The sequence below is a fragment of the Eretmochelys imbricata genome, chromosome 21, assembly GCF_965152235.1.
Source record: "Eretmochelys imbricata isolate rEreImb1 chromosome 21, rEreImb1.hap1, whole genome shotgun sequence".
In the NCBI taxonomy this organism is placed as follows: domain Eukaryota; kingdom Metazoa; phylum Chordata; order Testudines; family Cheloniidae; genus Eretmochelys; species Eretmochelys imbricata.
Window position 1 is genome coordinate 742,061 of NC_135592.1, and position 25,416 is coordinate 767,476.

Genomic DNA, 25,416 nt, shown 5'->3' on the forward strand with positions numbered 1-25,416 from the left:
AACCATTATACTGTGTCATCAGATCCTCTCCCCCCTCCTGCAGCTCCCCCTCCTTCTCTTCTTTTACCTTTCTCTTCATCTTCTACCTCATCTGGGTCTAAAAAGCAGAAGAGGACCCCCCTGTATCAGAGATCTGTAAGTCAGGGCAGCAGTCTATACATCTATGTTTTAATAGCATGGGGAATCTTAGGGGCTAACAACTTTGCACAATCTCTCTTTTCAACTTTTCTAATATCAAACCTTTTAACAAGTTAAAGAATCCAATTCCTTCTGAGCCAGTTGGAAATTCTAGACTTTTTTTTTTTCCTGTATCTGTTTCAGAAACTTTTACCACATGAAAATGTCATTCCCCGTGCCTCCTCCCCTCCGGCCCGCTTTGTTTGGGGGGGGTGTGTGTGTTTAACTGCCACTTGGTCCAAGTGTATCCTGTGGGGATGTATATTATTGACTGTGACTATTTCCTAGTGTAAGCTACCCCATCTGCCTTTAATCTTAAACTATAAAATGAGGGGTTGGGATGGATCATAAAACTAAAACAGCACTTGTGGGCTGTGTTGACACCCTTAAATGACACTTCTTCACTTTTAAAAAGTTCGTATGTAACGTGTTCCAAGTGAAGTTCTGTTGAGAAGCAGCAAGCACAGTCCCCTCGGTTAGCAACAACTTCCAGACTGAAAATCATGTCACTCTTCCCTTATGCCACCACCCAAAGCATTGATGTAGTTTCTCTTTGAGAAAGAGTCAGAACCTGACCCTTGCAGGTATTTGATTGCCCTAGGCTTACTGTCCATCCTACTTAACAGGAAATCCACTACTGTTTTGTGGCTTAAGAAATTTACAGCCAGAGTTGTGCTACCTGCCTCGATCATTAACTTCACTCTGGTTGGCAAACGCTGATATGCACTGCTTAACCATAGACTTGAGTGCACTGAGTGCCTAATCCTCTGTTCTGTAGTTAAAAAGTATTGCCATTATACAAGCTATTCTGAAGCCTTTTAACCCTATTAATGTTAACTAGTTTTGAGTGTTACTCTGCTTGGTGCTGTGACAGATCAGAATATATAGGTATCTGAGAACAAAAGGGAAACCTGCAGTCAGTTTCTTAAACAGATACATTGGAAACTGCAACAAGTGAAAACATTAAATGTAGTATCTCAAACTGCATGTTGATGGCACTTTGTCTTGACTGCTCTCTGTGAATTGCACGATGTTCATGGTTTCTTGTTAGGGCCTCCTTTTTATAATGGTTACTAATTTGATCTTATTTTAAAACATAAATAGCACACTTCTACTTCCAAGTATCAAAGTGTTAAGAATAAGGGATTCTTATGCAGAGCAATGGGGGGTTCCCACGTTGCATATTTATAAATCTAAAGAAATAGTTCTTTACAGATACACACAATTCTGAAATGTATTTAAAGAAGAGTCTTTTATAGAGAAAAGTTAAAGGATGGTTGAATAAATCTTAACTTTTTTTCCTTCTAATTCCATTATTATTGAATTAAGTTTTTTAAAAGTCCTGCCAAGCTCCAACCAACATTTAACTACTATGACAATCAGGTTAAAACTTTTTCACTGGTTAACTAAAACTTTAACTTTGACAGTCACCAAATATATACAAACATGCTTAAATAAAATGTGGCTATTTAAAAGCCTTATAAATGTTTTAGGTCCATGTGGGAAGAATCTTAATATTGCCTAATTTCCTTGATGACCTACTTCATCAGTGAAAGTAGGTCATATTTTATCTTGATCCTAATTCTAGTTTAAGACTGTCAAACGTAAAGCAGTGACTATAAGAGTTCTTCTATTGAGGATGCTCTTAATACAGTATTTAATTTTAAAAAAGCAAAATAACATGCCTGGGTAAATTAGAATGAAATCTGACCTGATGAGCGGACATTATTTTTATGTCATCATTACAACATGTTTTTGTTAAATTTATTGGTAATACTCAAATTTAGGAAACTATCTTAGAATATCTCTAAAGTAGTTTAATTTATCATGAAGAATTGTCCAAAATTTTATTTGCCTGTTGGCCAGTTGTCTTTTCATAACATTCAACTGGCTCTTCACTTCATATTTATTATACTTATCATGCACTGGTGTAAGATTTTTCAAGGGTGGGGAAGAGAAACTTTGTTTTGGAATAGTTATAGCTTACCTTTCATTTCTTCAAATAGATGAGCTTTGATCCAAACCTTCTCCACAACAATGGACACAACGGGTACCCCAATGGTACTTCGGCAGCACTGCGTGAAACTGGGGTTATTGAAAAACTGCTGACCTCTTATGGATTCATTCAGTGTTCAGAACGACAAGCTAGACTGTTCTTCCACTGTTCACAGTATAATGGCAACCTGCAGGAGCTTAAAGTAGGAGGTAATAAGTCAACCAATAAGATTCTCTGCATTCTAATAGGTTTCAGAAGGGTAGCCATGTTAGTCTGTATCAGTAAAAACAACGAGGAGTCCTTGTGGCAACTTAGTCTAACAAATTTATTTGTGCATAAGCTTTCATGGGATATAACCCACTTCATCAGATGCATGGAGTAGAAAATACAGTAAGCAGGAATATTCCTGCGTACTGTATTTTCCACTCCATACATCTGCATTCTAATTTGAGGTTTTTTTAAAGAATTGCAGTCTTATACCTTATAACACAGTTCTGATACATCTAACCACCGCTACAGGTATATACAGTTACTTCTGAGTGGCTAAACTGACAAATGAATCAGAAATCTTCCAGTAGAAAGGAAAACCAATGTGAGAAAATCCTTGGTAATTTAAGGCTTTTGTCTTCTGTCAGTGATGTTGTTTTATGGCTACCTTTGAGAAGGAGTCATGCTGGGACAAACTTAAGTGTTAGGGATAGGGAAACTATATACAAAAATCAATACATCTTCTGCCTACTTCTCCGTTTGTGAGTCCATAGGCTACGTTATTCCCAGATGTACTCCATTAATTTCAGTGGAGTTACACTAGGGATAGGTGACCTTATTTCAGTAGGGAGACATTATTCCCCCACAGTTCTGCTTGATCTGGCAGTAAAGATTAAAAACAGAATTTCACGACACATCTATCATGGAACCTGATGTCGTTTAGTATTGAGTCATCTGAAGGTATTAGAATTAGGTTGGAAGTGGCAAGACTTTAAATCGTAGATCATTAGCAAAAGGGGAGAATAGACTTAATGATTATTATCAGGAGAAACTTCCACAAGCAAAATGGCCTCCAAAAGCAGTAAGGGTTCACTTGTGTTCAGACAGCAGAGTGTAGAGCAAATAAATGTCATTACTTTACGCGTGTTTCTCCTTTTCCCTCCCTTTCCATTACTTTTTTTTTTGTCCTTTTGTTCCTGCTTATTTTTTTTATTTTTTTTTTTTAAATAGACAATGTGAATATGGTGCTTGAGAGTCCTGTGTCATTATTGTGGTTTTGATTCTTGCAGATGATGTTGAATTTGAAGTATCTTCTGATCGCCGAACTGGAAAACCCATTGCTGTTAAATTGGTGAAGATAAAACCAGAAATTTTACCTGAAGAGCGAATAAATGGACAAGTTAGTTGCTCTGATGTCTAATTTCTATATGCAAATAATTTATATCCATTTTATTCTAATACAAAAGGACAAATCCCATTTTTGCACGCATAATCTTAGTTGCATAAATTTTTCAATTAAATTGAAATTGTTTTTTATCTGACTTTGGCAAAAATATGAAGATTCAGTTTGGGCTTTTATTTAACCCCAAACACTTCTTACAGTCAGCAGAAGTACTGTGAGTTTGAAACTTTGCAGCATGGCATCCTCTTGTGGATTACATTTAAAGTGCATCCCTGAGTGTGTAGTAGAGGATATTAAAGTTCAGTTTGTATTGCACAGTGCTGCTCCTGAAATGATTAGCAATGGATTTTTTTTTTTTTTTTTTTTGACTGGTAGGTTGTGTGCGCTGTTCCTCACAATTTAGAGAGTAAATCTCCAGCTGCCCCGGGTCAGAGTCCAACAGGGAGTGTATGCTACGAACGTAATGGGGTAAAACTCATGTATTTTACTTAAACTTTTGAGTGACCAACCAGTGTGATCTGTACACAGAAAAAAAAAAATAAAAATTGGCACTTGTTTTTGAAGTAGACAGTTTAAACTGCAGTTGTCACCCAGTCTAAATTTTTCTCTAAGAACTACAACCACTAATTACCACAAATATAGAAACCTCTGTTGACTTCCATATGTTTTTTACAACTTACTCTGCCATAATACCTTTGTTAAAGGATTTAATGTAGAACTAAATACCTAGTTATAGATTCTTACTAGTTATTATGATTTAATGTCAGTTAATATTAACAACTAACTGTTCATAGGATCTTTATTTTCTTGAACTTAACGCTTTTACCCTTTGGAAATCAACTTAAATGTAATGGTAATACTGTGTACAAACCTTTCAACTCCTCAAGTTGCTGGGTATGGACTCAGCAAAACCACGAGCACCAAGGAACCAAAACGTTCTCGCATGCAACGTTTTCACAATTTCCAACTTTTCACAAATGTTGAAATAGTGTAACTTGAAATGGAAAATAATTATTAAATTAATGCCACATTGACATTTAATCTTGTTTAAGGCGAGGCTGTGTTTTGCAAATAGAGTAATGCTAGCGAACCTTAATTTACAGGAAGTGTTTTACCTGACTTACACCCCTGAGGATGTTGATGGAAATGTACAGCTGGAAACTGGAGATAAAATAAATTTTGTAATTGATACAAATAAACAGTAAGTTGATACTTCTATTTTCTTATTACACACCGAATTAAAAATGTGGTGTGATGGTTCAGAAATGCTGGGCTGGAAGGGACGTTGAGAAGTCATGTGCACTTAGGCAAGACCAAGTAAACCTCGACCATCCCTGACAGGTGTTTGTCCAAACTGTTTTTTAAAAGCCTCCAATGATGGGGATTCCACAACCTATCTTGGAATGCTATTACGGAGCTTAATTACTCTTATAGTTAGTAAGATTTTCATAATATCTCACCTAAACTTTCCTCCGTCTAGATTAAACCCATTACTACTTGTCCGACCTTCAGTGTACATGGAGAGCAACTGATCACAGTCCTCTTTGTATCAGCCCTTAACGTATATTTGAAGACTGTTATCGGGTCCTCCCTCGGTCTTCTTTTCTCAAAACTAAACATGCCTGGTTTTTTACTTTTTCCTCATAGGTCAGGTTTTCTAAACCTTTGATCACTTTTGTTGCTGTCCTCAGGACTCTTTCCAATTTGTCCACATGTATCCTGATGTGACACCCAGAACTGGACACAGTACTCCAGATGAGGCCTCACCAGTGCTGAGCAGAGTGGGATAATTACCTCGTGTCTATCTTATGACACTCATGTTAATAAATGCCAGAATATTAGCCATTTTTGAAACTGTATCACATTTACGTTGTTTGATTTCCCCCCCCCCCCCCCCCCAATTTCCAGGTTCTTCTCACCAATACTACTGTATAGCCAGTTATTCCCCATTTTGTAGTTTTGCATTTGATTTTTTTTGTATCCTTCCTAAATGTAGTACTTGACTTTATCTGTATTCAGTTTCATCTGATTAAATTCAGACCAATTCTCCAATTTATCATAGAAGCTAGTGCTTACACACAAGATTTAGAAATCAAAACTTGTTTACCAGAATTCCTGAAACTGTCTTTTTGATTGTGTTGGCCAAAGGTGCCGTATGTCTGATGCAAGTACTTTTATCAAGTTTAAAAGTAATTGCATCTCTTATATTTACTTCTGTAAAGAACTATCGAATCTCAAACATAATAGTCTAGCATTTCTTGCTTTAGTTCAAAGATCTTAAATTGCAAATGGGTGTATATTTAAAGCAAGAAAAGATTAGCTAAATAGACCTTTACTTAAAAGATTTTTAGTTTTACTTGGCAAGAGTAGCATGTTCTAGTTTCCTCTACCTTGCCCTGTCAAATAGCAAATAAGAAAGTTGTATTAAATCTGATATGCTTATGAAATTTGTCTAATTGTTATGAGGCCCTGCTTAAGTCCACTTTGTCATCGTAATCTACCCTTTTTCCTAGTACTGGTGCTGTAAGTGCTCGTAACATTATGCTATTGAAAAAGAAACAAGCCCGCTGTCAAGGAGTAGTTTGTGCCATGAAGGTAAGTAGGATTTACTCTTAACTTTTTAGAGCTGTTTGAAAGGCACAGTATATGTATATGCTCTGCATAGTAAAAGGTTGGGCACAGAAGGCACTTAAACACTTCAGGACTTGATCCATTAACAGTTTTTAACACAATTACTCTTGACTATTTCTTTTCTTTAAGATGGCTGTAGTAATGTTGTTTTTCCCATTATATGTCTTAAGTTTCAAAAATATCTTTATACAAATGGTTCAGTAGCTGTAGATCAGCGTTTCTCAAATGACACCACCAGGAGCTCTTCTTGTGGTCACAGCCTCCTGGGCTGTTTTTGGGGGAGGAGGGAGTAGAAGCCCCTCCCTGTTGCTCCTGGATGCACTGCTTTGGTGTTGGTTGCTGGGGCCACCAGCAGTGGTTGAGGTTGGTTGAGTCTCCAGTGGTTAAGTCTGCTGTAGATCATCTGGGGGCACACTTAGTCTGCAACATTTTATTTGGCTTTTTCTCATTGCTTGGTTTTATCTGAGGACTTTACTTTTTATCAGACTTCAAAGTAAAGCTATTGTCTTGGTGTTTTAGACAGTTGACTATTTGCTAAACATTGTATGTTCTCTTAGGAGGCTTTTGGATTTATTGAAAGGGGCGATGTCGTAAAGGAGATATTCTTTCACTATAGTGAATTTAAAGGTGACTTAGAAGCCTTACAGCCTGGTGATGATGTGGAGTTTACAATCAAAGACAGAAATGTAAGATCAAATTCGGTAAAATTGAAGACAAGATTCAAATACATATAAAAACTGACAGTCTTCTGGTAACTTATACCTCTTACCTTGTTTTGATTTACTTTCTGCTCATAGGGTAAAGAAGTCGCAACAGATGTAAGACTACTGCCTCAAGGAACTGTTATTTTTGAAGATATCAGCATTGAACATTTTGATGGGACTGTAACCAAAGTAATCCCAAAAGTACCCAACAAAAATCAGGTAAATTTAAATATTTCTTAGAGGTCATCTTCCCAACATTTGCATGTCTGAAACAGAAGAAAGGTGTTCATCTAGTCCAAATTGTATTGTGCTGCTCTTACATTTCAGCACAAATGCTGAAACATGAAGATTCTGCTGTAGAGTGGTATGAGAGGGTTTTATCTCCAACAGCACAGTTTAGATTCTAGCATCTTAGCCCCATAACATTATTCAAAGTAAAATTATTACATTATGGATGTTATGTTACTAAAAAATCACTACTTGTATCTGTAGTGGCTGCTACCAATGGGGAAGGTTAAAGAGCAAGTGTTAAGATGACTCTACATTTTTATGTGAATGGTAAAAACGATCATCTGAATGTAAAGAACTGTTGTGGAAATGTGAACTAAAGAAAGGGACTGTGGTGGGGGGAGAATCCTGCCTTTTAAAAGGACGGAGACAGATCTTTTCATCTGCTGCTGGGTTGAAAAGTTTGGGGGTTGGGGTTTTGTTTTTGTTTTGTTTTTTTTTCCTTGAGGATTGTTGTGGGTGATAACTCAGACAACATCCAAGGTCCTAAACGCAGACATCGTTTGATGTTTCTTTTGAGGAAAGCCTAATAGGTGTACCTCACCTTTCAGAACAGTTTGTGTTACTGTATCCTTGTTTCTTCAAGAAAATACTCTATCGTAGAAGGTATCTGTTTCCTGTGATTGTCTTGAGGCTCAAGGGGCTCTTACATTAGACATACTACCCCATCTGCGAGTCAGAAGGCTGAATATAGAAACAGGTTGACACTTCTATTCAACAAGTGCTTGAAAACATTGAGTTCTGTTTTGGGGCAATCGCTGAAGTCTTATTAGTTTTATGTAGGAGGCAGGCAGCATGGGCCACTGAATTGCTGTAACCCTGGGTAGGTCACTTAACCTCTGTCTTAGTGTTCTCATATGTAAAATCTGAGGTCTGAAGTCCTAAGTAGTAATCTACTGATACTTACGGGAAAACTCAAAGACCAATTCATAGTCAGTTGAAATACAACTAATGAATTTCTTTCAAGGCTCAGTTTAGAGTCTGGAAGGAATAGCTGGTTCATCAAAAATTTCTCTTCCTTTCTACGGGGCCACCAGAATGACCCATTGCCCGGACGCATCAAAGTTGACTTTGTGATTCCTAAGGAACTTCCATTTGGAGACAAAGATACAAAATCCAAGGTGACGCTGCTGGAAGGTGACCATGTTAGATTCAACATTTCTACAGATCGACGTGACAAATTGGAACGAGCCACCAATATTGAAGTTCTTCACAATACTTTCCAGTTTACTAGTGAAGCTAGAGAAATGGCAAGTATCTTTTTTAAAAAAAAAAAAAATAGATCTTTGTATATAGGCATGTACTCGGGGGGGGGGAGGGGGCGCAGCGCGGGGGGAGAGGTATGATGGCTTAATCAGGATTGTACTGAGGGTTTTTTGTTTTAAGTTGATATATTCTAATGCATCTCTTGACATCTTCACTGAAAACTACTCTGAAGAAAAATGCTTTCCCTTTAGTAGTAGTTTACATTTAACACAGTACTGTACTGTATTTGCTTTTTTCCTCTACTGCTTCCTGTGTACTTCTGGTTCCAAATGATGTGTGGTTGACTAGTCAGTTCATAATGCTGAGGTTTTATTGTATTTTAAATTAAGGCTTCCTGTTTGCCAACTTTTAAATCAATCCACTCACCCTGAGATTCAGACTCTGAAAACTGATGTTAACCCCCAATTGTTCCTCTGTAAATCCACATAAGAACTTGTTAGCTCTTCAGACTGTGCGTGCCCTCTACTTCTAGTCTAAAAATCCAAGCATAAAAAAATCCGTTTGCTCCAATTCACAGTGGAATTCATAGAGCTGTTTTTGGATGCAAAGTCTCTAACAGCATGCTTGCCAAAGGATAGATTCCCGAAGCTTAAGAAAAAAGCTGCTGCAGGATCTACTTGACCGCTCCATAAGGTTCCTCCTGAGGCTTCCTGCACATGTGACACCTTCAGTATGGTTTGATGGAAAGCTGGTTAAAAGACTTCATTTTTTTTCTTCACAGGACAGCTTGTGCTTCTTAGTGGTTTCAGGAGCTCAGACTCTGTGGTGGACAACACCAAAGAATGTGCTGAGGGGGATGCCTTTCATCCCTATAGACAGTTGAAAAGGAATTAACTGTGGTTTCAGCATAATTTGGGGGAGTTGCTTGGGCCACCATATAATTCAGCATCTCAAATCCAACCATACACCATAAAATATACTAAACTCTAGGTGATCTGCCTTAAGAACTTTTTTCTTCTGCTGTAAGTCCTGACATGCATTTTCCATATATTATAGAAGTGGGCAAGGAGGAGCTTGCCCTTGGTATCCATTTTAAGAAGCAGTTTGGGTAGCATTTTTACTTACTCAGCAAAGACCTGGAACTAATTGACTTAGAAAAAATATTTGCAGCTAAATAGCTCACTCTTTGGTCATACTGTTTGAGTAGCTGGATGACAACTGGCACTCATGAAAGTGTTCACAAATGTTGCATGTTTCCTGAAATTCTTCCCAGATCTGGATTACTCACCATTAGCCTGTTAGTCTCTTTTCTAGTAATGGAGCGGAAATGATACCATGTGACCAGTTGCATGCTCTTTATTGCAGAGAGTGGATAGTTGTAATGAACAATTCACAAAGTATTCAAGGTCTGAACTTAGTCCAAACTATTTGGCAGAAATCAGGAATTACTCACAGAAAGACCTAAATTACTTGTGTTCAAATACTGTTTGACAAGTTCAAGCAAAGAAAATACCTTGGGTGCCTTCCTGAGCTGAAAATGCAATGTTGAATATGAAGTCTCTCAAAGAGATTGATGTTCGTCTTCAAATTTCTGCTTTGTAAAAATGAGGTATTTTGAGTTCCTACTTTCTGTTAGAGACGGCGGGGAACTAATCTGTTATGGGATGGTTTTTCTTCCCAGCTATATACTAAACTCCAACTTCGGTTTCTCAGTTTTGCTAGCATCAAACCTTCAGTTCTTCTGCCAGTTCAGGTGGAGATCCTGTCGCAAGGCAGGTTCTTCACTAAGATCGAATATTTGATCAAATAAGATCAAATATTCAAGTTGCAGTGGGGGAGGTTTAGGTTGGATATTAGGAAAAACTTTTTCACTAGGAGGGTGGTAAAACACTGGAATGCGTTACCTAGGGAGGTGGTAGAATCTCCTTCCTTAGAAGTTTTTAAGGTCAGGCTTGACAAAGCCCTGGCTGGGATGATTTAATTGGGGATTGGCCCTGCTTTGAGCAGGGGGTTGGACTGGATGACCTCCTGAGGTCCCTTCCAACCCTGATATTCTGTGATTTCTGGAAGCTGGGATCAAGGCATTAGTCATGAGGTCAGATACTGATTGCGAATGAGAAAATAAACTAATCTTTCTAGGCAGCCATAAATCTTTCACAAGAGAAGCATACGCTTTAAAGATGAAAATATCTTTGGTTTCAGTCAAACGTTCCAGACTTTCCCTGAGTTCTCTTAGGGTCGCTTGGTAGCTGTATCTGCATACAACTGTGGTTGTGCATGAATCCTCTGCAATAGCACATCCTATTAAGTTCTTACAAGGACTACTGACCCTTCCTCACTTGAGTCTTAGGTCTTCTGTCCAGTGCTTGCAGAGCTTAGAGGCAGGTTTTTAGCCTTGGGATGATGTGTCTTGGAAATTTGGAATTACTTTTTTCCTTTGGACCACCCTCTAAGAATTGTTACTGCTCGTTTCCCACAATGGGATCTATATCAGCAATTCTGAAAAGGAAAGATGCTTCTTTATGCTGTAACTCTTCTAGGGATTGCATATAAAGATCCATACTTGCACTCCTCTCCCTTTTCAGAGACTTTGAAATGCAAAAGAAACTGGGTTGGACCCATTTTGTATCTCCTCTTGTCCCTGGGGTTGCGTACTGTGATCTACAAGGGAGCATGTGCGTGTACCAGCAGTCATTCTTATAAGGCTCTGGTCATGTGCTAAGGATATTATACATCCCACAAGTGCAGCTCTGTGCAGACAGACATCTTAAAAACTCTAATTACTTTTCACTGGCTACAACAACTGACAAGGTGTCCTGTATCTTTGTGTGTCCCCAGGGTGTGATTGCAGCAATGAGAGATGGCTTTGGTTTCATTAAATGTGTTGATCGGGATGCCCGCATGTTCTTTCACTTCAGTGAAATTCTGGATGGAAACCAGCTCCACATTTCAGATGAAGTAGAGTTTACTGTGGTTCCTGTGAGTAAAATTACAACTTTTTAAATACTAATAGAAGTAATGTGTTCATTTTAAAGTACTGTGGGTCTTGTTTTCCAGGATATGCTGTCTGCCCAAAGAAATCATGCTATAAGGATTAAGAAGCTTCCTAAGGGCACGGTTTCATTCCACAGCCAGTCAGATCACCGCTTTGTGGGCACTATAGAAAAAGAAGCCACTTCTGCCAAAGCCACTAGCCCAAATAAAAGCAAAGAGAAGGTAATGCTGTTTCTCTAGGTGTGCATTAGCCATTTAGTTTTCTGTCTTGAACTGAGGATACACTTTTATAAAATGTATTTAACTTAATTTCTGGAAATATTTGCCTGGTCATGAGTGACTGTACTGCATGGCTAATGGTAAAAGTCAGCTAAACAGCTGGTATTTGGCTGAAGCAGAATAATAGAAATGCAACTTCGGGCTCTCAGAAGGGATGTAGTAGCTGAAAACATTCGTTCCAGTCTTGTGTGGGATAACTGTCTTCAGAGCCTTGTGGGAAACTTCTCCTCCTTTGTTAGTGGCTCGCCAAGTTGTGTGAATTTGCCGAAACACAGGCTAGAGGTAGAGTAGGCATATCCATGCCTCCAAGTGTTTAAAATTGTACCATCAAAAGTGACGGTGCTCACTACTTAAGTTTCAGCTAAATGCCTATTTGAAATAGTGGCACACACCATTTCAAAAACGTTGTATAGGTAAACCATGTTTAACTGATAGGAATAGTCCCAAATTTTATACTATTTTCAGGTTCTGAAGTATGTCTGCCATTTGGTTATTGCCTTTACTGACTACTGGACAGCTATTGTGTAAAACAAATGTTAAATAAACTGCATTTGTATTGACTCAGGCACTTAAAAAGCATGCATCTACCAATTAGTCTCTGCTTTATAATGAATCTTGTTATTTCTCTTTAGGAAGCTGAAGAGGGAATAATCGCGTATGATGATTGTGGAGAGAAACTGACTGTTTCTTATCAGGCCAAGGATGTGGAAGGATCTACTAACCCTCAGATAGGAGATAAGGCAATATAACTAAGTTCCCAAAATATATGTGATCTTTCTGTGAGCTACAAATTGTGACCTTTTGCTTTACCCAGCTATTGCGGTCAAAGACTAGTTCAGAAAGGAGTGAAGAATAATGTGTGAACTGTTTTTTCCTCTTCTGTTATACATTCCCTTTCCCATTTTGGTATTCAGTACACTTCTTCAACCAGGCCTGGTGAATAGCCTTCCTCTCTCTCCCTCCTTCTTTTCTCTCCCCTCCACCCCCCTTGCCAATTATACAGAAGATATTTCTGAAGCTCCTGCAGTGTGCCTCATCTAAGAGTTGTACATTGCTTTACTGGTAATTACTTATATGGCATCATACATGTAAAGGGTGCTCAAATGGTAGGAGATTGTTCCTGAAGAGCTTAGACTGAATTAGTATAATATGCATGGGAAAATTGTCTGCGTGTTTTCCTGTGAGGACTGTCCAAGAGGATGTATGAAAAGACTTTATGCAAAGTGGATTTGAAGGAAAGGGAGAATGCTTGTTCATGGTGTGTGGGAGGCTATTCTTACTGTGGGTGGTGATATAAAATGCATAAAGTAGGCAGAGGGACCAATGAGAAGATCTGGAAGGAAACCCAGATAGAGTGGTTGGTCTTCAGATGGCATACCATGAAAATACTATTTGTTCAAGCTAATAACCCCCTTCCTCCCCACAAGACCTAAACTGAAATGGACTGTGTTGTGATACTCAAGCTTCTTGAGGATGGAGACAATTGTAGGACAGAAAGGTGAACTATAGGGAAATAACACCTTGTATGTGGGTACGAGAATTGATAACAGCATGCTACATGGTTAGTCTACCTTTAGCAATAGTTGCTTACTGCTCACTTGCTGCTTCACATGGAGTAAGGGAAGTCCAAGGGGAACCTATTGAAGTAGATATGAGTGTAATGGGTAGATGTTTGAAGAGCAGTCCTCAACAATGCACTTAAACCGCAAAGTTCTGTAGCGCTTAGCGTCCGTGGCCACACTATACAGCTGTATTCCAGGTGTCTAAAGGCTTGACAGGGTTAGTACTGATCCGATCCAACCAAGTTAATGATGGACAATCATGTGGCTGCCTACAGACCATGGCCAGGTAATTTCTTCTCCTGAGCTCAAGTCCAGTCTTGAGGGCTGAATGTGTGGGACTTTCTCTGAAGCAGGCTATATGGTGAAAAAGTGCCAGACAGTTGTGACAGATGGTGACTTCAGTCTTCTGAAGGCCTGTTCTCAGTGGGATTCTGTCTGTCCCTAGAGGAAGTATGTGAAGGCAGGAGAAGATTAGGATGATCAATAGATGGCTCAGGCAGTGGTGCTAAAAGGGGGTTTGAGGATGTCTGACCACTGGGAAGCATTCCTGGACAGAAGACTGTTCTTATGGGATGGACTCCACCTCAGTAATTAGGGAAATGGACTTCTGGGATGGAGGTTGGCACAACTGATTAAAAGCTTTAAACTAGGAGTTCAGGATAAATGGTTGGGAGATGCTAATATTGAGAGTGGGGAAAATCAACTCAGATAATACAGTAATGGGGAAAGGAACAGAGGGTAAGCAAATGGATAACAAGAAGAAATGACAATAACAGGTGGGCAGTACTGGCAGTAAAATGACTGTATGTAGTTGGGCAGGGAATATGGTTGAAGCGAAGAAGAAAGAATTAAGGTGTCTGTACACCAATGCAAGGAGCCTGGGTAACAAAACGGAGGAACTAGAACTGCTGGTGCAGGAATTGAAACCTGATATCATAGGGATAATGGAAACATGGTGGAATAGTCGTCATGGCTAAAATATAGGAATTGAAGGGTATGTGCTGTTCAGAAAAAGGCAAAGGTGGTAGCGTAGCATAGCTTATTAATGATGAGTTAAACTAAAGAAATGTAGAAGTGATGGAATGGATATAATGGAAACTGGGTCAAAATTACTTGGGAGAGAATGGTAACAGAGGCTCTACTGGGATAGTGCTTGTGCATAACCATTTTAGGATTAGTACTGGTAAGTCTTGAGGACCTCACAAGAACTGGTTATAGAGGACAAACTTGGTTCGAGTGATCGTGAGTTAATTCAGTTTTAAGTGGAAGGATGAACAAGAATAGGTCTCCAACCAGGGTCCTTGATTTTGAAAGGGCAAACTAAAAAAAAATTAAGGGAATTATGAAAGTGGAGTCGATTTTTAAAGAACTCAAGGATCTGGATGTTGGAGGAGGCTTGAAATTAGTTTCTGCAACTTAAAGTATCGAAAACCTGCATCCCAAGCAAGGAGGAAAAAATTTGTAGGGATGGATTGCAGGTCAAACTGGATGGAAAAAGCATCTGAAACAAGTTACTATGAGAAAGCAGAATGAATGGCTCAACAAGGAATGCTACCTCTTGGAAGCCTTAAAGTATAGGGGAAAAGGTGAGAACTGCTAAAAGCCAAGCAGATTTGGACCTTGCAAAGGAAATTAAAACTGATAGTAAAAGATTCTTTATCCATACTTTAAAAAGAAAAACAAAGAAATGGGAGTGCTAAGCATTGAGGATGGGGTGCAGATCATAGATCTAGGTTTGGACCAACACCTAAACAAATGCTTTGGCTCAGTTTTTAACAGGGATAGTGAGGAGCTTGGAGGCAGTGGCAGGGTAACTAATGGGGAATAAGGATAAGGAAGAAGAAATTACCACATTTGAGGTGGAAGCCAAACTCAAACACTTAATGGGACCATATCCACAGGCCTGGATAATATTCCTGGATGGAGATTAGAGGAACTGGCACATGGAATTGCAAGTCCAGTAGCAAGAATTTCTAACAAATCTGTAAACTCAGGGACTGTTCCCAAATGATTGGAGAATTTCAAATATGGTATCTATATTTTAATAGGAAAAAAGTGATCTGGGAAACTACAGGCCCATTAGTTTGACCTCAGTTGTATGTAAGGTGATAGAACAAATTTTGAAAGGGTAGTTGAAGACATAGAGGTAAACAGTAATTGGGATAAAATACAACATGGTTTTACAAAGATGAACCTGATCTTTCTGTGAGAAAATAACTGATGTTCCTTTTAGAAAAAGGAAATGCAGCAGATCTAATCTATGTGGATTTTAGTGTAGCATTTGATACAGTGCCACATGGAAAGTTATTAGTTAAATTTTAGAAGATGGGGATTAATGCAAGAATCAAAAGGTAGGTAAGAAACTGTTTAAAGGAGAAGCTACAACGGGTCATGCTGAAATGTGAACTGCCAGGCTGAAGGGAGGCTACTAATGTAGTTCCTCAAGGATCAGTCTTGGGACCAGTCCTTAACATTTTAATTAATGACTTAGGCATATAAAGTGGAGGTGTGTTGTTAATTTGCAGGTGACACAAAGTTGGGAAGTGTTGCCAATACAGAAGAGGACTGGAATATCCTACAAGAAGATTTGGACAACTTTGAAAACTGGAGTAATAGAAATGGGAAAAAATTTAATGGTGCAAACTGTAGGGTCATGCACCCTGGGATGAACAACAAGAATTTATAGTAAAAACTGGGAATCAGTTGGACACAACAGAGGAGGAAGACCTGGGTGAATTGGTTGATTACAAGATGACTGAGCCATCAACATGATGCAGCTGGGCGGGGGGGCAGATTATGCAGGCCTAGGATGCATCAGGCAAAGTATTTCCAATCGAGATAGGGAAGTGTCATTACCATTATGCAAAGCACTGGTGAGACTTCATCTGGAATATTGTGCAATTCTGGTCTCCCGTGTTCAAGAAAGATCAGTTCAAATTGGAACAGGTACAGAGAAGGTCTACTAGGATGATCAGGCAAATGGAAGAACCCAGAGGAGACTAAGGAGTTTGTCTTGTTTAGCCTAACAAAACAAAGGATGAGGGGAAATACGCTTGCTATCTATAAATACATGAGGGTTAAATACCGGGGAAGGAGAGGAGTTATTTAAGTTGAGGACTAATGTTGGCACAAGAAGAAATGGGTGTAAACTGGCCATCAACAAGTTTAGGCTCGAAATTAGGTAATGGATTCTAACCATCGAAGGAGTGTGGTTTTGAACAGCCCTTTAAGGTGGGTAGTGGGTGCAAAAAACAACTTGTTTTAAGACTGAGTTTGATAGGTTTATGGAGGGGGTGATGTGATTGCCTAAAATGACATGGCCCATCTGTGACTGTTAATAAATATCTCCAACAGCTTGAGATGGAGAGAGCTGAGTTACTTCAGAGAATTCTTTCTCTGGTGGGTTTTACCCCCATGCTCAAGGTCTAACTGATTGCCATATCGGGGGTTATGGAAGGAATTTTTTTCCCCAGGTCAGATTGGTCACCTTTCTCTGCAGCATTGTGTCACTTGCTGCTTTGAACTAGAGTAAATGGTGGATTTTCTGTAACTGGAAGTTGTCAGTAACTCAGCAAGAAGTTATGGGCCTCCTGCAGAAGTGAATGGTTCAGGTTCTTTGGCCTGCAATATATACAGAAGGTCAGACTGGATGATCATGATCCATGATCATGATTCTGGCCTTAAAGTCTGAGTAATACATACCCATTGCTGATAAAAATCAGCATCTTATGCATAGTAGTCACTGCTGGCAAAGCATAGGAAATGCTTCCAGCTTCCTGAGGTCTTCTATAAGCGGTGTCCATGTTTCTGATCTGTATAAGATCAGAAATGCAAAGGTTTTAAAAATCCATCCATTTGTATTGTGGCCAGTTATTTTAGTTTATTCATTTATTGTGTGATGTTAAACTTCACCTTTTTTGGGTGAAGAGCAGTGGCTGGAGTAATACTGCTTTCTCTCTTCCTCCCCAGGAAGACATTTCATTAACCATTCTAATAAAATAAATACAAAACTTACTTTTTTTCTTCATTCTGACAAACAGGTTGAATTCAGTGTTTGTGAAGTGAAGAGAACAGGTTTGCAGACAGCAGTTTCTGTCAGAATGCTTGGTCGCAACTACAACTCCAAGAGGCTTGTGGGGTATGTGGCAACCCTGAAAGATAACTTTGGATTTATTGAAACGGCCAATCATGATAAGGAGATCTTCTTCCATTACAGGTGAGTGACTCCCTTTTCTATTGCTGAGTGTTAATCTGTTTTCTACACACCATGTGCATAAGTTTAAGTATCTGAGAAACTTCTAATTAACCACTTCCACAGGGCTGCTGCAGGCTTTGCTGTTTAACATCCTGTATCTTAAGTATTCAGAGACTCTGTCGTAGACTAGTCGTATAACTACAGCTAGAGGAATGTACTGTTTTAGAGCTTCATTGGTGGTGGATTATGCAGGTTGAGACTCCTGGTGCAAAGGTATATTTTCAGTATTCTCTGAGAGGACTTCTGTTAGGAGTAATGGGAATGACAGACTCCTTTTCTGAATTAGTCTTAACTGCCTGCTAGCAGGCAAAGACACTCTGGCAAGCATATGTAATGGTAAGGAACTAGTATCCTACATCAGGTAAGTTGCTCAGCAGAGAATTTGGGAGTTGATCGGAGATGCAGTCCTGACTTCTAATGAGCTGGGAAACTCTTGGGATTTGGAACAGTCCTTTCATTTAACACGGGTATATTTAAGGGATGCTCAGTTTTGACCTATCCTTCATGCAGGATTTAATGCATTATCTTAACAGTTGCTGGTTCAGAATAAATCTTATTATCCATGCCCTGGACTTGGATTACTGATCGTGACCTGCTTCATGGGAAGCATAATTTATTTCACTCTGTTCCAATAGCCAAATTGATTACTGTAAACTTCTTGTATGAAGAGAAAAAAATGGCTATTGGGTAGATTTAAATAATCTGTAAACATTGAGCAAAACGCTTGCATCCAAATTGTAAGGTCTTGTAGTAATGAAATTGGTGAGCCTGCTGAAGTGTAAAGGTTCTGTCCCTTCCACTTTGTTGCTGGGTGAGTGGCTTTGTTGATGAGCATGTAACTAAAGCAAAACGTGCATAACTTCTCCCATGCAGTGAATTCTCTGGTGATGTCGATAGCCTGGAACTTGGGGACATGGTGGAATACAGCTTATCAAAAGGCAAAGGAAATAAAGTCAGTGCAGAAAAGGTGAACAAAACACATGCAGGTAAACTATGTTCAGTAACTTCTCTCTTAGCAAAAGGGCACTTGCAATTTTGTAGGGAGTTCTGGGTTAATGGACAAAGGCTGGCAGTGTCTTGCTTGGAACTCTAGTCTAAAGTACATCTGGAACACGATTACAGAAATTGTGATAATGGTGTACAGCAGACCAGAATTGGTCTGGTCACTTTAGGACTTCTGAAGGACATCTTCCCTCTTCTTAGGAAGAGCCCTTTGAGAGCTGCTTACTGTGTCAGGAGAGGTGGGAGCTAATCAAGCAAGAACAGTCTGTAGACAGCAACAGCTCAAAGATAGTGGCTCTTACCTGATTCCAGCTTCTAGAGCACGCTGCCTGAGTTGTATGAGAATTGGATTATTCTTGTCTACCAAATACTGACAGCATGCTTGTGACTGTACAAGACAATTGACTACCTGTTATGAAAAGCTGAGTCTAAGAGGGGAATAGAAAGTTGATTGTGTGAGGCCCCGAGGAAGAGTTGCTTAGGTAACTTTCCTCAAACTTTCAATTCTGTTTGTTTTGGGGGCTGATTCCTAACAAAAATAGGTCTCTTGGGGATTTGAGTAAAGGGTTGTTGCCCTGGTATCTGGGGACTGGGAGGGAATTCAGTGCATAGAAGATATCTATAGAGAGAAAATGATCAGCAAGGAGTAGAAGATCAGGTTGGAAAAAACATGGGGGTAAGAGGTCATGGTTGGGTTAAGCAGAAGGAAGAATATACTTTACAAAAGAGCCTTGAGAAATGTCATATTGCCTCTATATAAATCCATGGTACACCCATATTTTGAATATTGCATGCAGAAATGGTTGCCCCATCTCAAAAAAGATATATTGGAATTTGGAAAAGGGCAACAAAAGTTATTAGGGATATGGAATGGCTTCTGTATGAGGGGAGATTAATAAGACTGGGACTTTGCAGCTTGGAAAAGAGATGACTAAGGGGGGATATGATGTCTTTAAAATTTTACTCCCGGGGGAATTCTGTGCCACTGTGCATGCACAGAATTTATCCCCTGCAGATTTCTTTGCTTCCCTGGAAAAAAAAAAAAGGACTGTCTGACAGGGAAGCCACAAGAGTGGTCATATGACCCTCCCTAGCAGTACGTTTCAGGTGCCCAGGGCAGCTGGCAGAGAGGTAAATCACTGTGGGGCACGGAGCAGGACTGGAGAAGACCCGGCAGGTGACTCCTATCCTGTGCTGGGCTCAGCTGCTAGTCCCGGCTGGGCTGGGGGGACTGGACTTCCTCTTCCCCCTGCACAGTATCAGGGGCTGTGTCAGACCCCCCCTCCCAGATTTCTCCCCTGGCTATAGGAAGCTCTGCAAATCCCCAACCCACCCCCCGCACTTTCTGCACCCATCGCTTCTCAGGGGGAGCTGCTCTCTCATCAACCCAACCTCTGTGCATCCGAACCCCCTTGACGAGCCCCACCCCAACGAGCCACCTGCACCCAGATCCCCACTGTACTGAGCCCCAACCAGCTGCACCTGGATCCCCACCCCACTGAGCCCCGCACACCTAGACCCCCTGCCGAGCTCTATCCCTCCCACACCCAAACACATCTCCTGCTGAATCCCAACCACCTTCTCCTGGGCTGCCCTGCAGAGTCCCATTACCATTGCTCCCAGAACCACCCCCCGCCCCCCCCCCCCCGACAAGCCCCTGTGCATCCGGATCACCCCTGCACCTGGATCCCCCACTGAACCATTCCCACCCAGATTAACCCACACAGAGCCCCTTCAACCCACACCTGGCTCCCCTCACTCTAAGGTCCTTCATACTTGGATCCTACCTTGCTGAGCCTGCCTGCCTGCCCATCCACACCTGGTGCACTTGACACAAAGGGTCAGGGCCCTGGGGTGTTTCTGGGGCAGGCCCAGTCCTTGCACTGCATCAGGGTTGGGTGCAGCCTTACCGCTTGTCCCGGGGGGGGGGCGGGGGGGGCTGCATAGTCATCTCCCACCTCTGTGCAGCCAGTGGCCTGGGGTCCCCAATGCCATGCTGGAGCCTCCACATTTATTTGACAAATAAAATTTGCAGAATTTTAAAATACTGTGCGCAGAGCTTTTATACTTTGGGGGGCAGGGGGGCAGAATTTTTAATTTTTTGCCGCAGAATGCCCTCAAGACTAATAAAATGACAACTGGTGTGGAGAAAGTAAATAAGGAAGTGTTATTTACTACTTCTCATAACACAAGAACTAGGGGTCACCAAATGAAATTAATAGGTAGTAGGTTTAAAACAAACAAAAGGAAGTGTTTTTTCACACAATGCAGAGTCAACCTGTGGAACTCTTTGCCAGGGGATGTTGTGAAGGCCAAGGCTATAACAGGGTTCAAAAAAGAACTAGATAAGTTCATGGAAGATAGGTCCATCAATGGCGTCCCTAACCTCTGTATGCTAGAAGCTGGGAATAGGCAACAGGGACTGGATCATTACCTGTTCTGTTCATTGCCTCTGGGGCACCTGGCATTGGCCACTGTGGGAAGACAGGATACTGGGCTAGATGGACTTTTGGTCTGACCCAGTATGAGCATTCTTATGGTCTTTACTCCCGACATACTAGTGTACATAAATCAAGTGCACCAGAAAAGGGAGCTGTTTCTGAGTAGTCTTTGCTCTTTTCGGAAGTATTTACAATGAAAACGATGAAATGCCAGTTCAGACATCAGTGTCTGCAAAGCTTTAAGTGTAGTGATGCTGTGGCAACATCAGATTCCTGTCTTCTACAATGGGAGTGATCAGAATGGCTCAGGATGCTCTAATCCACTCAGCCTTCCTGAATAGGCTGCCATGGGGTAGAATGAGAGTCCTTTGACTCTTTGGTTTGCTATCCAGTTTCTAGAAGCTTCTGGGTTCTTGATTAACAATTGCCCATCCCTTTGCTAGATTCTGTGTGTCTCAGGTATTGTGCTGAATATAAAACTTGTAGTAATACTGCAGTGTTACCAAATGGTCCCAATCAGGGGTAAAGGTCTCATTGGGTTAGGCTCCCAAATTATGTAATCTAAACAGTGTGTACTGTCTTTGTTTTACAGTGAATGGTGCCACTGAGGAAGCTGATCCAACTGTCTACACGGGTAAAGTAATTCGCCCCCTGCGGAGTGTAGATCCCACACAGACTGAATACCAGGGAATGATTGAGGTCATGGAGGATGGTAAGCAGAAACAAACCTGACTCAGCACTTCCCCAGCACTTCCCTGCATTAAAGTGCCAACATACTGTTTGTAAAGTTGAGATTACTTTTAATGAGTCTGTTCAGCTCACACTTGGTATAGTTTGACAGTGAGCTTTGGCTGTAGATTAGTAAACTATAAACTAGCAACTTACGTAAACTTTTAATTCAAGTTTCTAGCTAGAAAAAAACATTGTGTCCAATGTAGAAACACTTCAGAATACTTCCTCATGAAGGAATAGAAATAAATCTTAAACAGTGTTTTCCTTCCCTCTCTGCTAGGGGAGATGAAAGGAGAGGTCTATCCATTTGGAATTGTGGGGATGGCAAACAAGGGTGATTGCCTGCAAAAGGGGGAGACAGTCAAGTTTCAGCTCTGCGTCCTTGGTCAGAATGAACAGACGATGGCTTGTAACATTACTCCTTTCCGCAGAGCCACTGTGGAATGTGTGAAAGATCAGGTTAGTGGATTCTTCCTTGAGACAAGAGTGTTCACATAATCATAGAAATGCAGGGGTGGAAAGGGCTTTGAGAGATCAAGTCCAGCCCCCACATTGAGGCAAGATTCAGTAAACCTAGACCATCCTTAACAGATGTTTGTCCTATCTATTCTTAAATCTCCAATGATGGGGATTCCACAGCCTCCCTTGGAAGCTTCCCAGTCAACAAATTCCAGAACTTAATTATAAGGATAGTTAATTTTGTATTAGGAAAGACTGCCTAACTACTATATGAGTAACCATCTGATGGTTCTAACTTGTGTAGCTCTGAAATACTGGGACTTGAATTTTGAAGGAAAACAGAGTTACACAGAAACTTTTGTTCTGTTATCCCATGTGCCCAGTCACAGTCCCCTGTGTCGAGGAGTCCTGGGAGCTCACATTGTTCAGCCTCAGTAGGCATGCGGCAATTCTCTAAAGGGCCATATTTTTTTTTAGTTTGATGTACTCACACTATACACCCACATCATATATCATTTGAAAGCTTATTTTGGGTACATTTAGATGAGGTTATATGTGGAGCTGTTAAGTGGTGCCATAAGCTTCTGGGCAAGATGAAACAACGGTACCCAAAATGAGTGACTTTGTGCACAGTTCCAGAAACACTCCAGCATGATGGATTGAAGTTTATTGTTGATATTAATTTCAAAACCTTAATGTGGTGGTGTCAGCGTTCCCTCCCCACCCTGAACTCTAGGGTACAGATGTGGAGACCTGCATGAAAGACCCCCTAAGCTTATTTCTACCAGCTTAGGTTAAAAACTTCCCCAAGGTACAAATCCTTCCTTGTCCTTGGATGAGTACTGCTGCCACCACCAAGTCAGTTAGACAGAGATTCAGGAAAAGGACCACTTGGAGTTCCTGTTTCCCTAAAATGTCCCCCCCCCAAGCCTCTTCACCCTCTTTCCTGGGGAGGCTTGAGAATAATCTACCAACCAAATAGGTAAACTAGGTGAACACAGATCAGACCCTTTGGTTTTTAGTATCCTAGAAACCCATCAGATGCTTAAACAGAACTTTATTATAAAGAAAGAAAAAAAGTAGAAGAAACACCTCTGTAAAATCAGGATGGAGTGTAATTTTACAGGGTAATGAGATTCAAAATGCAGAGGATTCCCCTCTGCACAAAACTTTAAAGTTACAAAAACACGGATAAACCTCCCTCTTAGCACAGGGAAAATTCACAAGCTAAAACAAAAGATACTCTAACGCATTTCCTTGCTATTACTTACTATTTCTCTAAGTTAGATGTATCCTTCAGTAGGAGCTATATTACATGCTTGGTCTCTCTTTGTCTCAGAGAACACGCAGAGACAAAGCAAAAACCTTCCCCCCACAGATTTGAAAGTATTTTCTCCCTTTATTGGTCCTTTTGGTCAGGTGCCAACCAGGTTATCTGAGCTTCTTTACCCTTTATAGGTAAAGGGATTCTGTACCTCTGGCCAAGAGGGATTTTATATTACTGCATAAATAAAGATAGTTACCCTTCCCTTTATATTTGTGACAGGTGGTTATTGATCAGAGCTACCAAACAATGGTGTATTAAAAGATTTGTATTGGTTTTGTAAGGGCAGGTTTGTTTTTTCAGAAAGGAACTTTAGCATATGGCAAATATTGATAACATGAACTGTTTTCATATCACATTCTAAGTTGTCAGAATATTGTACAAGTGATTCTATTTTCAGATGACATATGCTGAGCAGATCAGTCTCTCAATTAAGATTGTGAAGCAGTAGCTATAGGTTGTGCATCCATAGTTTTGTACTGCATAATGAATAGATGTAAATGTGTGAATTCCTAATGTAATGTTTCTCCATTTGTAAGCTTTTGTACATAGTGTAGTTTCTAGCCTGCTTGGTAGAAGGTTTTTATTTGTAATTTGCCTAGGCATGTAATACTAGTCTTTTGAAATATTCTAGAAACTAGCTTTTTAATTGTGACACTTATGCACAAGTCATTCATTATTAGTGTTCGAGATGACAGTACACCACTTCATATTATGAATGTGCAAAAGGTATACGAGAAATGGCCTAACAAGAAGTAGTGAAGACAGTCCACAAACAAGTCCTTACCTTTGCACTGAAGAGGGATGAGGAGCATGGTACATTTTTTACCAGCTATGTCATCAACAACCCATTTGACCCTGAATCACATCCAGAGGTGCTTATTGACTTACATACTGGACTGCATGTAACCTCAGATTTACAAAAGTCTCTCTACTGAAAATACTAGATGTTGAACAAATGGAGAGATTTGTGAAAGGTATACTTGATTCTGATGGGACACACCGCTTCTTCAGCCCAGTTAATAAATCTGTCATTAACACTTTGCTGGCATGGCCAAGATGACTGAATTGAAGTCTGGCAAGGGAAGGACGATCACAGCAGCTGTCAGTCCAGAAATTTGTTTTCCACAGAGCCTTGTCCTTCACAAGATGCAGAGATAATGTTTCGATGGCAACTGTTAGTCACACAGTATGACCTGTGCCCCTGCCCCTCTTCCATGCTGATGGAACACTTAAGCTTGGTCCACACTACCAGCTTATGTTGGTATAACTGTCGTTTGGGGGGTAGGTTTTCCAGAGCGACGCAGTTACACTGATCTAACCCCTGGTATAGACAGTGCTGTGTTGATGGGAGGGCTTCTCACAGTGACATAACAGTCCCCTCTCGTGGAGGTGGAATAAGTACACTGATAGGAGAATCTCTTCTGTGTCGGTAGGGTCTCCATTAAGCGCTACAGTGGTGCAGAATGGTGCAGTGCTGTAAGTGTAGACAAGCCCTTAAAAGACCAGACTAAGCTGAATGAGGGCATCAGCTGAAAGCTCAAGCTGAAAGAATCCAAGAGCTAAGAGCATGCAACAAAGAAACCACGGTGTACATTAGAAATGCCCATGGCTGTCATACAAATGGCTGGAGACGCATTCCACACTTTCACTGAATTGGCTGCTGAGTACTTGAGGTAGGTCCTAACAGGATTTGACAAAAGCTAATTCTGTAATCAAAATCTTTGACAAATATGACGAACTTTGGAAAGACAGAACTGGACAGGATCTAAGATTGGATGCAACAAATAGCTTGACTGGCGGATGCCCTGTGCCTCCATAGAAAGTTTCTGAACTAAAGTGGCATCCAGCAAGCAGTCACTTGTAAAAATTTCTGACTACATGATTCAAAATGCACCTGAGTGTAGAAGCAGATCTCCTCTTCCCCCCACCCCTCCAACGATGTGATTGTGCCACCCCTGTTTGCTATGTGCAGG

General features: G+C 40.5%; 1 protein-coding gene across 3 annotated transcripts in view; it reads left to right on the plus strand.

Annotated features, from left to right (window-relative positions):
- Positions 1 to 25,416, plus strand: part of CSDE1 (cold shock domain containing E1) — a 51,063-nt gene that overhangs the window by 9,800 nt on the left and 15,847 nt on the right. For 2 of the 3 annotated variants that reach the window (XM_077839084.1, XM_077839086.1), the window contains exons 3-17: positions 2,184 to 2,382; positions 3,451 to 3,560; positions 3,939 to 4,031; positions 4,667 to 4,764; positions 6,077 to 6,158; positions 6,752 to 6,880; positions 6,992 to 7,117; positions 8,224 to 8,436; positions 11,231 to 11,371; positions 11,450 to 11,608; positions 12,298 to 12,405; positions 17,268 to 17,443; positions 18,356 to 18,468; positions 21,518 to 21,637; positions 21,938 to 22,116. In XM_077839084.1, the coding sequence (XP_077695210.1) occupies positions 2,184 to 2,382; positions 3,451 to 3,560; positions 3,939 to 4,031; positions 4,667 to 4,764; positions 6,077 to 6,158; positions 6,752 to 6,880; positions 6,992 to 7,117; positions 8,224 to 8,436; positions 11,231 to 11,371; positions 11,450 to 11,608; positions 12,298 to 12,405; positions 17,268 to 17,443; positions 18,356 to 18,468; positions 21,518 to 21,637; positions 21,938 to 22,116 (2,046 nt within the window). The remainder of the gene's footprint in view (positions 1 to 2,183; positions 2,383 to 3,450; positions 3,561 to 3,938; positions 4,032 to 4,666; positions 4,765 to 6,076; positions 6,159 to 6,751; positions 6,881 to 6,991; positions 7,118 to 8,223; positions 8,437 to 11,230; positions 11,372 to 11,449; positions 11,609 to 12,297; positions 12,406 to 17,267; positions 17,444 to 18,355; positions 18,469 to 21,517; positions 21,638 to 21,937; positions 22,117 to 25,416) is intronic. The other variant, XM_077839085.1, reaches the window with a different exon arrangement.